The sequence below is a fragment of the Mus musculus genome, chromosome 7, assembly GCF_000001635.26.
Source record: "Mus musculus strain C57BL/6J chromosome 7, GRCm38.p6 C57BL/6J".
NCBI classification, from domain to species: Eukaryota; Metazoa; Chordata; class Mammalia; order Rodentia; family Muridae; genus Mus; species Mus musculus.
The window spans coordinates 107,811,375-107,823,467 of record NC_000073.6 but is presented as its reverse complement, the minus strand read 5'-3'; the positions used below and the strand labels follow the sequence as shown (position 1 = coordinate 107,823,467).

Below are 12,093 nucleotides of genomic sequence, written 5' to 3'. Positions count from 1 at the left end.
ATGGCTTTCCTGGAGGATGCGAACCACACTGCAGTGACAGAGTTCATTTTATTGGGTTTAACAGATGACCCAGTCCTTAAAGTTGTCCTCTTCAGCATCATCCTGTGCATCTACCTGGTGACTGTGTCTGGGAACCTCAGCACCATCCTTCTCATCAGAGTCTCTTCCCAGCTCCATCACCCCATGTACTTTTTTCTCAGCCACTTGGCTTCTGTTGACGTAGGCTACTCATCTACTGTCACACCCAAAATGCTTGCCAACTTCCTGGTGGAGAGAAGCACAATCTCCTACCTTGGGTGTACCATCCAGCTTTTCTCAGGTGCTTTTTTTGGGACACTTGAGTGCTTCCTTCTGGCCACCATGGCTTATGATCGTTTTATAGCAATCTGCAACCCATTGCTTTATTCCACCAAAATGTCCACACAAGTCTGTATCCAGTTGCTTGTAGGATCTTATATTGGTGGGTTTCTTAATGCTTCCTCCTTTCTCCTTTCCTTCTTTCCTCTTCTCTTCTGTGGACCAAATAGAGTCAATCACTTTTTCTGTGATTTGGCTCCTTTGATAGAGCTCTCCTGTTCAGGTAGCAATGTCCCCATAGTTCCTGCCTCATTTTGTTCTGCCTTTGTCATTATAGTCACAGTATTTGTTATAGCCATCTCCTACACCTACATCCTCATCACCATCCTGAAGATGCGCTCCACTGAGGGCCGACAGAAGGCCTTCTCCACCTGCACTTCCCACCTCACTGCAGTCACTCTGTTCTATGGGACCATAACATTCATTTATGTGATGCCCAAATCAAGCTTCTCCACTGACCAGAACAAGGTGGTGTCTGTGTTCTACATGGTTGTGATCCCCATGTTGAACCCCCTCATCTACAGCCTCAGAAACAATGAGATTAAGGGTGCTCTGAAGAGACAGCTTGCTAGGAAAATATTCTCTTAAGTGATGTTTGTTATACTATAGGATGTGGTATAGTAATAACATCCTACAGACAGACACAATAACAAAAAGAAGCTAAACACCTGTGGCTGAAGTATATGTTCTGATATATAATTAGCCACTTGGAAGCTTTTTAGCAACTACAGAGGGTAGATGCTCAGATATTTGTTAAGTAACAAATCATATTTTCATAGTAGGTTACATTTAATATATTATTTAAATTATCTCATAATTAATAAAATAATTTTTTTGTAAAAAGTAATTCCCTGAAAATTATTTCTATTTGCAGTCATTTGTTTTCAAAACTAGTCATCTGCTATAAATTACAATTATAGAACTTGTAAATGATTAAGGATGTCTGTGTTTTCAACAATTGCATTTCCTGCAATGTGCATAGTAAGAGTAGTTGTTTCTGAGAATAGATTTTTGAAAGAAAGTGACAAGTAAAATTCCTGGAGTTGTTTTCAGCTTTATTTTATGAGTGTTTTGCTTAAATCCTAGAGTTTGTTTGGGGGTTAGTTTTGGTTTGGTTTTATTGTTTCTTTTGTCTTGTTTATAATCTGGAGTACTGCTGATTACTGGGAATAGGTATTGTGAGATTCACAACATTCTAATCTCAATCCCTGGTTTCTGATTCGGGAAAAGAAGCAGGCTTCTCATGGAAAAAAAAAAGTGTGAAAACTCCCTGATTAACCTGCTCTCCTGAAAACCTTCATTTTCCTTTGTGGTGCTGAGAATGAAGCTCAATGCCTGCCTGGTACTTAGTAACTAGCTTTGTATCACCGAGCCATGTCCCCAAATCATCCTGAGAATCTTAATTTATCTAGATTCACTGATGGCCACCACTTCATTAATCATTCTCTTTCCTTTCTTTGACTTCCAGCTTGGTCTTCTCTAGTATGGGACTCTGTGATTCAATCGTTTTATGGATCCAGAAGCATGAGAATAATTTATTTTCCTTCTTTGAACTCCTTCATTTGGTTATAAAATTGTGCATGTTTGAAGAACAAGAATTTTTTACTTCTCTCTGTATTCATTGTCAGTGCTTCAGCTTCAGCCAACCTCTTTCACAGTCAACTTGTCACTAATAGTTCCGATGTGGTAATGAACTTTAGCCATCAACTTGATAGGCTGTGATACCCAGGTGCTTGGTCAGACATTTGTCCAAATATACCTTTGATACTATTTATAAGACATTCTTAACATTTAGACTGACAGTCTTCAAAAGAAAATTCCTAATATTGATTTCCCTTGTCTAATCAGTTAAAGGCCTTAAAAGAAAAGCCTAAGGTTCTCTGGAAAAGGAAAGCATTTGGAACTCTAGACCGCTAGACTACAATATCAACTTTTATCAGTATTTTCAAGCTGCTCACCTACTTTACAGACTTTGTACTTGATGAAACAATTCCTTAATCTATTATTTTATACACATATATATGCATATATAATTATGGAAGTATACATATATAACACTTTGTGTGTATAATTAAAATCAAATCACAGATATAAAATTTATAATAAATATTTAAATATTGTAATAAATATATGAACATATAGCAAATATGTATATGTGTGTATATGTATATGCCAATGCATTTTGTGCATATATATAATAACCTGCTGTTCTGGAAAGAAGCTTAATGAGTACAATCACTACTGAATTTCCTAATTCTCCATCTTCCAAGTCATGCTATATATAACCACCATAGACATATAACCAAATAAATTATTTTCTTTATCAAAACTTCAAAAGATTCTAGCCTCTAACTAGAAAAGAACCCATGAGACTTGGGGAAAATGAAGCTTTATAGAAGTGGAATGGAAAAGAACAAACTGGAAAGAAAGTTTTTGGGCCCAAATGATATAAAAGGAACAGGGAGGCAAGATATAAGAGAACAAAGAAACAACATGGAATATGTATGAGAACCTGTTACCTTATTAATAAGATTTTAAAATAAAAATAAAAGCTTTTTAAGACCTTAGATGTGCCTTTGTTCTCCTTCTCCCTCCCTCATGGTATTTTCTCTCTTTTGAAATTTTTGAACACACCCACACTCTACTGCCTCAAGACTCTGTGAGACAACCCCTACTTGCAATAACTTTTTTCCTTCACTGGTGTAGCATCTACTGTATATTGCATATAACAGTCTATACTTTGTTAAGCCACTTCTAAAGAGCCTTACTGAATCTCAAAGTCTAAGATCACCACTAAATCCCCACAGGACACTGTGTTTCTGTTTTTAATCCACTGGTAAATATATTGTTAGGGTTTGGTTTCCACCCATGAATGCTGGAAGCTTATTGTAAATAGCCACAGTGGTGTCCTTTTCTCCCAATGTCTAATTTTCCCTTGGATCATCAAACACAGTTATCTTGAATGAAAGTCTGATACGAATGAAAGAAAATAACTAACAAACTAATGGTTAGCTGAATGAATGCTTCATCTTGTTTGAACTGTTGGTGCAACTGGGTTCTAAACCTTACTTGACAGAGGCTGAAACTGAGACACACACCAAAAATACCAGGATCACAAATGCCAGTGTGAAACTTTGAGTCCTAGTTTTGAAATTATAGAAAATGTTTAATATACCATACATATTAAGATAGTCAGCTTTTTAGGGTTTTTTTTTTAATTGGAATAGAATGTGCTAGATACCATTGTGACATTTTCCAACAAAATATTAATTTGAGATTCTTTTTGTCCTATGTCTTCCACTTCCTGCTACCCCTGTTTCCCCTTGTAACCCCACCACTGTTTTTTTTTTCTTTTGTGCCCCATCTGTCTTTTTTCCCCATCTCTCCTTCCTCACCACCTTATTTAAGATGTAATCTCAATGAGAAGAGATGGCTAATGGGCTTAGAGACTAGGGAATATCTCACCACTAGGGGGCTCTGTTACAAAGTTCTTTCTAGCAATACTTTTCATTTCCAAGTAAACATAGAGTTGTCCATGTGTTCTATTTTATAGACTAAGTGCATAGAGACTAAAACAAAGTTGAGATCATATCTATGTCCCTTGGAACTTTCTAATACTAAAAATTCATGATTTTTGGCATAATACAACTGCTATGGAAATTAAAGTGGAAAAACATGGTATTTGGGGAATCCAAATCCCCTGGATCCAAAAAATAGTCACTTATCTCCTAAGCTGTATAACCGTGGGCTAGCTACTTATTTATATGAGGCCTCAGGTTACTTATTTTTAATGAAAACTAAGTTCTCTTCACTGGGTTGTTATAAGGAATGAATGAGCTAATGAAAGTTAGCCTCCTTAGGATGAGATATGACACATTGTAAGTACACATTATTGTTTTCTAAATCAACTAGGAAGGTTAAGGAGGAGTGAATGGCCTTTGCAGAAGTTTAATAACAGTAATTACTACTATCTCTCTCAGATAGATAGATAGATAGATAGATAGATAGATAGATAGATAGATAGATAGATGATAGATTGTTGATAGATGGATAGATGATGGAAAGGTGAGAAATAGACAGAGGATAGAGTGTTGTGGATAGCCCTAGGGCTAATTATAGTTTATGTTAATTCCATTCTCCTGTGAAGGGCTGCAAACAAGGAATGAGTCAGCACTCAGGTGATTTCCTGTAAACCTGCTTCCCACCTTAATTTGTAAAAAAAGGAGAGTTGATGATTGGGCAGATAAAGGGAAGGTGGTGCTGAAGGTTGGGAGAGAGAAGGAGAAAATGGAAGAGGGAGGGGATGCAGAGGAAGAGGAAGACAAAGAAAAGCAGAACAGAAGCGCATGGCCTGGAGAAACCACAAGGTCTAAGGGGTCTCATAAGATGTGGAACATGGTAGAGTAGGGGTAGATCTGCCCAATCTAGGTGTACAGCATGTATTCATATTAACTGAGTTGTGTTTTCATTGCCAGGGCATATTTGGGTTGGAGATTTACTGCAACAAATGATAGATAGATAAATAAGTAGATAGATAGATAGATAGATAGATAGATAGATAGATAGATAGATGATAGAATGTTACAACAGATCTGATTGCCAATTCGATTACATGTGTTTACATGAGAATTACTGATGGACAGTGGTGGTACATACCTTTAATCGCAGCACTCAGGAGGCAGAGGTAAGTGGATCCTTCTGAGTTTGAGGCCAGCCTGCTCTACAGAGTGAGTTCCAGGACAGCCAGGGCTACACAGAGAAAGCTTGTCATGAAAAAAAAAAATTAAGTACAACATAAGTAAGTCCATACAACAAAGGATGTTCTTAATTTAAAGAATGACATACACATCAATTGGCAGGTCCTAAGAATGATGCTAGTATATGAAAGTTTTGGTTTGTTTTTTTAAAGTCTCTATCTGACATTTTTTTCTTTTTTTATATATGTTTTCTTCATTTACAGTTCAAATGCTAACCCCTTTCCTAGTTTCCTCTCCAAGAATCCCCTAAAGGGGCCACCTCCTGTAGCCAGGCAGGACTCCCAGTGGAGTCATGGAACACAAACCCACCCACAAAACCTTCAACCTACAAGAAGTGCAAGGTCAAAGATGGAGCAGAGACTGGGGGAATGAACAACCAATAATTGGCCAAATTGACACCCATCCCATAAGCAAGAACTAATCCCTGACACTATTAATACTCTGCTATGCTTACAGACAGGAGCCTAGCATAACTGTCCTCTAAGATATGCCACCTAGAAGCTGAGAGAAATACATGCAGAGACCTACCACCAAACATTAGACAGAGTTCAGGAAGTCTTGTGGAAGAGTTGAGGGAACGATTGAGGAACCCAGAGAGGATAGGGACTCCACAAGAAGACCAACAGAGTCAACTAATCTGGACCCTTGAGAGTTCCCAGAGACTAAACAATCAACCAGAGAGTATATGTAGACAGGATCTACAAACGTGTAGGTACCCCACACATATTTATCAGAAGTGCGGCTTGATCTTCATGTGGATCCCCCAACAACTGGAGCAGGAGGTAGGGTGGGTGCTTACCCTAACTCTGTTGCCTGCCTATGGATCCTGTTCCCCTAACTGGGCTGGCTGCCTTGTCTGGCATCAATGGGAGAGGATATGCCTAGCCCTGCAGTCACTTAAGGTGCCAGGGTAAGTTGGTATCCAGGGGAGGTGGCAACTTCTTCCTTCTCAAAGGAGAAGGGGAGGGGTGAGGAGGAGTTTTTGAGGCTGGAACTTGGAGGAAGAGGGCTGTGATCAGGATGTAAAGTGAATAAATAAATAAGTTAATGGGGAAAAAGTTATCTTTAATTCAAAGAAGTGTATCCTATGGATATATTCTAATAGTTGCCTTCTTTTATTTTCCAGATTTTTTTAATTAGGTATTTTCTTCATTTACATTTCCAGTGCTATCCCAAAAGTCCCCGATACCCTCCCACCCCACTCCCCTACCCATCCACTCCCACTTCTTGGCCCTGGCGTTCCCCTGTACTGACTGAGGCATATAAAGTTTGCACAACTAATGGGCCTCTCTTTCTTAAAAACCTGCTTTAAGTCTCTGTTCCTTGGGCTGTAGATGAGATGATTCAACATGAGGATTATCACTATGTAGCACTCAAGCACATTACTCTCATCCACAGAGTAGCTGGGTTAAACAACAAAAATGAAGGCAATCAATTCATAGTAGAGAATGACTGCAGTGAGGAGAGAGGTCCATCTGGAGAAGGCCTTGTGGAGAAAGACTTCTTTCCAGTGGATCACGTCTGCAGGGTGATGGTGAGGATGTAGACTAAAGAAAGAGAAATGACAAGTGCTGTTCACAATGATGGTGCCAGAAGAGATGGAGGAGATAATTTCCCTGATGGATGCCCAGGGAGAGGAAACTCAATGAAGTAAAGCAGCCACAGAGTTAATGAGCTATCTCATTTAGTCTACAGAACAGACTCAGTTTGCTGCTAGCAACTTTTCAAGTATTCACACAACCACCCACATAAAAAACCACCTTGGAATACAAACCCTGTGGGACATTCTGGTAAAGTACAGGACAAAGAAACAACAAGTATGATATATGTATGAAACTCTGTTACCTTATTAATAAGAATTATAAAATAAAAATAAAATATTATTTAAAGACCTTAAAGGTGACATTTCTTCTCTCTCTCTCTCTCTCTCCCTCTCCCTCTCCCTCTCCCTCTCCCTTTACCTCTCCCTCTCCCTCTCTCTCTCCCTCTCCCTGCCCCCCCTCTCTAACTCTGTCTCTTTCTCTCTCTCATGGTATTTCCTTTCCTTTTGCAGTTTTGAGTGTGCCCAGACTCTGCTGAGAAGATGGCCACTTGAGCAATCATAGGCCATAGCAGGGAGCAGGAAGCATTCAGGTGACAATCCCAACATCACCAAGGAACAAAGTTGGACTTCACAAAAGCAATGAACTTTGAAATAGAGAAAATGTTAAAACTGATAGAGTTCAGGTACTTTTATTAAAGTAATGGTATGACACCTTTCAGAAACTCTGATAACTTTTTAAAAATAAAAAAAAGCATTAATGAGGATATAAAAGTTTCAAAGAATAGTTTGATTAATCTCACTGACATGTGTTTTTTGGGTCAGAGGTTCACAGTTAACAGATGCATGGTGATCCTGTGCAGGAGTTGCCAAGAGTTCTGGAGATGAACATGAGAAACATTTATAATGTCATCAATTGGTTTGAAAGGGAACACATGACATATTCCAAAATAATAACTAACATTTTTAAGAAAACAATACTAAACATGTAAGAAAGTAACATGTAATTATGGACTACCTAATATATACAGAATTTTTAAAAATTCTACATCATCCATGTATTACAACTATGAAATTTGCATATTTGATTTGAGTCCAGACTCTAGTGCAAATGATCAAATTTATTGAACTCTTTAAAAAGCATTAAATAAGTTATAATTAATCAACATAATACTACTGTAAATTCAAGAGATTTTTTTCATGCTAACAAGGCAAACAACATATAATTACTACACATATTCCTCCAAAATGTGTTATTTAAATATTTAGATAAACACATTGAATATTGTTCAAAATGAGGAATGTGTTCATGCCATCAATTTCCTCATGGCCTCTTTTACCTCCTTGTTCCTCAGACTGTAGATCAAGGGATTCAGCATGGGGATCACCACTGTGTAGAACACAGACACCACTTTAATTTTGTTTGGTGAATGGCTTGATTCTGGTATGACATAAACAAATGTAACTGTCCCATAAAACAAGGTGACTGCAGTGAGGTGGGAGGTGCAGGTGGAGAAGGCCTTGTGCCTGCCCTCAGTAGAGCGCATCCTGAGGATGGAGTGAAGGATGTAGACATATGAAATAATGATTACGAACAGGGTGATGACGATGATGGAGCCTGCTGAGATGGCAGGAGACATTTCAGCAACATAAACATGGGTACAGGACAGCTCCACCAGTGGTGGGAGGTCACAGAAGAAATGGTTGACTTTATTTGGTCCACAAAAAGTCAGACTCAGCAAACAGCTGGTGAATGATGAAGAATTTACACATCCACCCACATAGGAAATAACCAATAAGATGAGGCAGACCTTGGGAGACATGAGAGTGGAGTAGAGCAGGGGTGAGCAGATGGCTACATAGCGATCATAGGCCATGGCAGCCAACAGGAAGCACTCAGCAGTCCCAAAGACCACATCAGAGCCAAGCTGGACTATGCAGCCAGCCACAGGGATGGCAGTTCTCTCTCTCAGGAAACTCACAATCATGACAGGTGTGACTGAGCTGGAGTACCCAATGTCCACAAAGGCCAAGTGGCTAAGGAAGAGGTACATTGGGGTGTGAAGCTGAGGGCTTCTTCTGATCAACATGATTATGCTGACATTGCCCAATATGGTGGTGAGGTAGACACCCAGGAACAACACAAAGAAGATACAACAAAGGGTGGGGTTCTCAGTTAGCCCCAAAATAATGAACTCTGTTACCATTGTGTGGTTCCCAGGCTCCATCTTTTTTGAAGTGCTTCCTACTGAAATAAAACCAGTGGCTATCAGAATACATTAAATAACCTCATGATTGACATACACCACTCCACATTTAGCCCATTAAAAATAAACGTGGATTTCACTTTGTTCTGATGTTTGTTTTCCCCCAAATCCTTCCCAGACCAAGTTACATCATGAATGATTTCAGAATATTAATCATCATTTATCTTAAGCCCACAGATACAAACCAAGCAGTGACTCAGATCAGAACACAGGACTCACTCACAGAAGTGGCTTTTGATCAAGTAAGGAGGTATAATTAATGCACAGAACGCTGATGTTTTGTGACAGTTGTTTGGATTTACAGTATCTAATTCAACTCTACTCCTCAGTCCCATTAGAATCTGCCCTTCTTAGTCTTGCAATCTTGTGCCACTCTGTTGTGAAAGTGAATGGTATTTTCTCAGGATCAAACTACAATACCAGTGATCAACTCTCATCTCCTTTCCAAAGTGACACCTTTTACATGATACATCTACAACATAGTGTCACCTTCCACCAGCCTGGGCTTCAATTGTGAATACAGAGAATATATTGTACATGCACTGGAAGTAAGACATAGGGCCTCTGTGTTAGATAACACTAAATTTCCAAAGGTAATTTACTGAGGCAGCCTAACACCACCTATCCTGATTAATATACTTACAGATTATTTTGAAATGGAAGTTTCACAGGGAGATTAATCCTGAGTAAAGCATGACAATAAGTCTATTTTTGGTCATCATTTGTATCTCAAGAACTATATAGGAGGAACAACAACACATTTCCTAACCTTATTTAATTAAGATAATGAATTATGTTAAGAAAATACCAAATACTTGTAATATGCCAGCCATATTAGAACATGCATGGTAGTACACAAATAGAAGAGATAACAAAAGAAATCACTGCTCAAAAATTAATTAGAAGAATGCAAAAGCTAAACAAAATGAAAGCAAGATTTAATATAAACAATATTGTCAAGGGGAACTATCCTAAAATATATTCAATAATTATACTGTTAGCTTAGGTACTAAAATTATGAAAGATGTACAACACCTATAATTACTGTAGAAATGCAAATTAAATTCATAATGAGATATTATCTCTTTAATCTTAGAATGCTTCTTACTAAATAGACATCTGCACAGAGGACATTGTGCTGCCTTTAAATGGAAGGAAATATCATTGCCCTAATACAGGAAGCCCTGGAAGACACTGTGTTGGAAAAATTAGGAGAGAAAAATAAATACCTGGTAGTCTCATTCATATTTGGAAGCTAAAATGTCCATTACATAGAACAAAGAGTAGAATGGTCTTCACCAGAGGGTGGGGGCAGTAGATGACAAGAGTAGAGAATGGAGGTGAGCAAACAAGTACAACTATTAAAATTAAATAGTAATGATATATCTCAGCAATAATTTGAACAGCATCATGACCATAAATAAGCATATTATATTTCAAAGTTGTTAAGGGATAGATTTGAAAGTGTTGAAATGTAATATAAAAATGACAGTGAAGTGAGTTAGTAGATATGACAATCATTTAACCTTTCTACAATGAAAATGTACATCAAAATGTCATGTTGTGCATCATAAATATACATAGCTACTATTTGATCATTTAATTAATGGATTTTTTAATTCATAAACTGGATTTTGTGAAATAAAAAAATATTCTCATTGAGAGTTGATCCCCAGTGTTAGGCTGGCAACAAAAGAACTACAGTATCCCTCCAGCTAAGGCTGGGCACGCATTGAAGACAGGGACAGGGGACAGTGGGAGTGTTAGAGTAGAGATACCTATGCCTTTCCCCTTCGTAGCTACTCATAAATGCAAAAAAAAAAAAACCTTTTCAACCTTAATGAAATAGCAGCCTGAAAATATCCCCTTACCTGCCAGGGGAATGGGAACCTCATCTCTAGGTCAAAAACAAAGGCCAAACAAGAAGTAACAAACCTCTACCTATGTTTCCCTCCCCTAAGAATTCTTGTAATGGTTTGTCCTGATGTAGGTTTTAAATTTGAATTTGTATTTCTTATTAAGTCTACATCCCTAAGCTTTTAAGTACCATAAGTAATAATACTTTGGTAATAATTTGGGATTGATTACTGTGATACTCTATAGACATTATAAATTATAGATTTATTTGTGATTGATTAAAAGTGACTGTTAATTTTGTTCCTGACACATGTATGCAATAATAACAAAGACTGAATATTACCTGCTGGCTGCACATAACAAAAAAATTTTCAGGAGTCATCCTCCCACAGCAGGGTTTTCTTCTGCATGACTTGGGACCATTTTGCAATGTAAGACACAATACCTCACACCAGACATGCTCCTCTCTGCTAGTATCTTACTGAAAATCCAATGGGAGAAAATCTAATGAGACTGAGAAATTGAGTGTGCTGTATTTTCACTTATTATTGTTCTGAACAAATCCCAGGGGGTTCACTTATTATCTTCACTAGTAGTAGAGAGTTTTACAACTGCAATGACCTAATTAACTTTGAGACTTGATTTATATAAACATAATTAGCATGGGCTAGGGTGTTATGATCTGTGACATATCTAAGAAACATTGATCACCACATACATCAAGCACAAGAGGTCAAAGAGATAGAGTAACATTAAAAAGTGAGTAGACCAAGAATATAGCTCAGGAGTTCAGTGTGTAGGAGTCTCTTGAGAGGAGTCGTAAAGTCACACTCTAAGACACTTGCTTGGAAAATGATCCATCAGAGAGGAAATTTCCCCTAGGTACCACCTCAGCAAGTGCAGCAGATCTTGGGAAACCAAACCAATATATTTCAGAATGCTTAGTAAGTTAAAAATATCATAAATAAAATATGATATGGAGTTTCTTAAAGTGATGAAAGGAAATTTCAGTTTAATAATGATGCCTCCTGTTCTCATGTTTTTCGTGGCCTCTTATCTTGAAGAGACTCATTCTGAATTACAGATGAAGTATGTTGATGCCCAAGGTTTGTCTCTAAAAAATAATTGTGTTGAGTGCAGTGCTGAGACATCACAAAAGAAATGAGAATGGCTGGATGGGACCACCTGTGGAGGACAGATGATGGGCACATGGAGGTTCTAGATTCTACTCTCTCTACTTTTGTATTTTATATGGGACTTAAGTCGGGCATTATGGTTCATAATATCATGTGTCCTCCAGTCTGTGTGAAATTGA

General features: G+C 37.9%; 2 protein-coding genes and 1 pseudogene across 2 annotated transcripts; 1 reads left to right on the top strand and 2 right to left on the bottom strand.

The window, feature by feature from the left end:
* Positions 1–945, top strand: Olfr469 (olfactory receptor 469). Its single transcript, NM_146426.1, has one exon. It carries the CDS (start codon positions 1–3, stop codon positions 943–945), a length of 945 nt encoding a protein of 314 aa, NP_666637.1.
* Positions 6,412–6,939, bottom strand: Olfr468-ps1 (olfactory receptor 468, pseudogene 1; annotated as a pseudogene).
* On the bottom strand, positions 7,962–8,882 carry Olfr467 (olfactory receptor 467). Its single transcript, NM_001005488.1, has one exon. It carries the CDS (start codon positions 8,880–8,882, stop codon positions 7,962–7,964), a length of 921 nt encoding a protein of 306 aa, NP_001005488.1.
* Between the last annotated feature and the right edge of the window lie 3,211 nt (positions 8,883–12,093).

Excerpts from the sequence above, each read along its gene's own strand:
- Olfr469 (NM_146426.1), top strand. The coding sequence starts at position 1 with ATGGCTTTCCTGGAGGATGCGAACCACACTGCAGTGACAGAGTTCATT.
- Olfr467 (NM_001005488.1), bottom strand. The coding sequence starts at position 8,882 with ATGGAGCCTGGGAACCACACAATGGTAACAGAGTTCATTATTTTGGGG.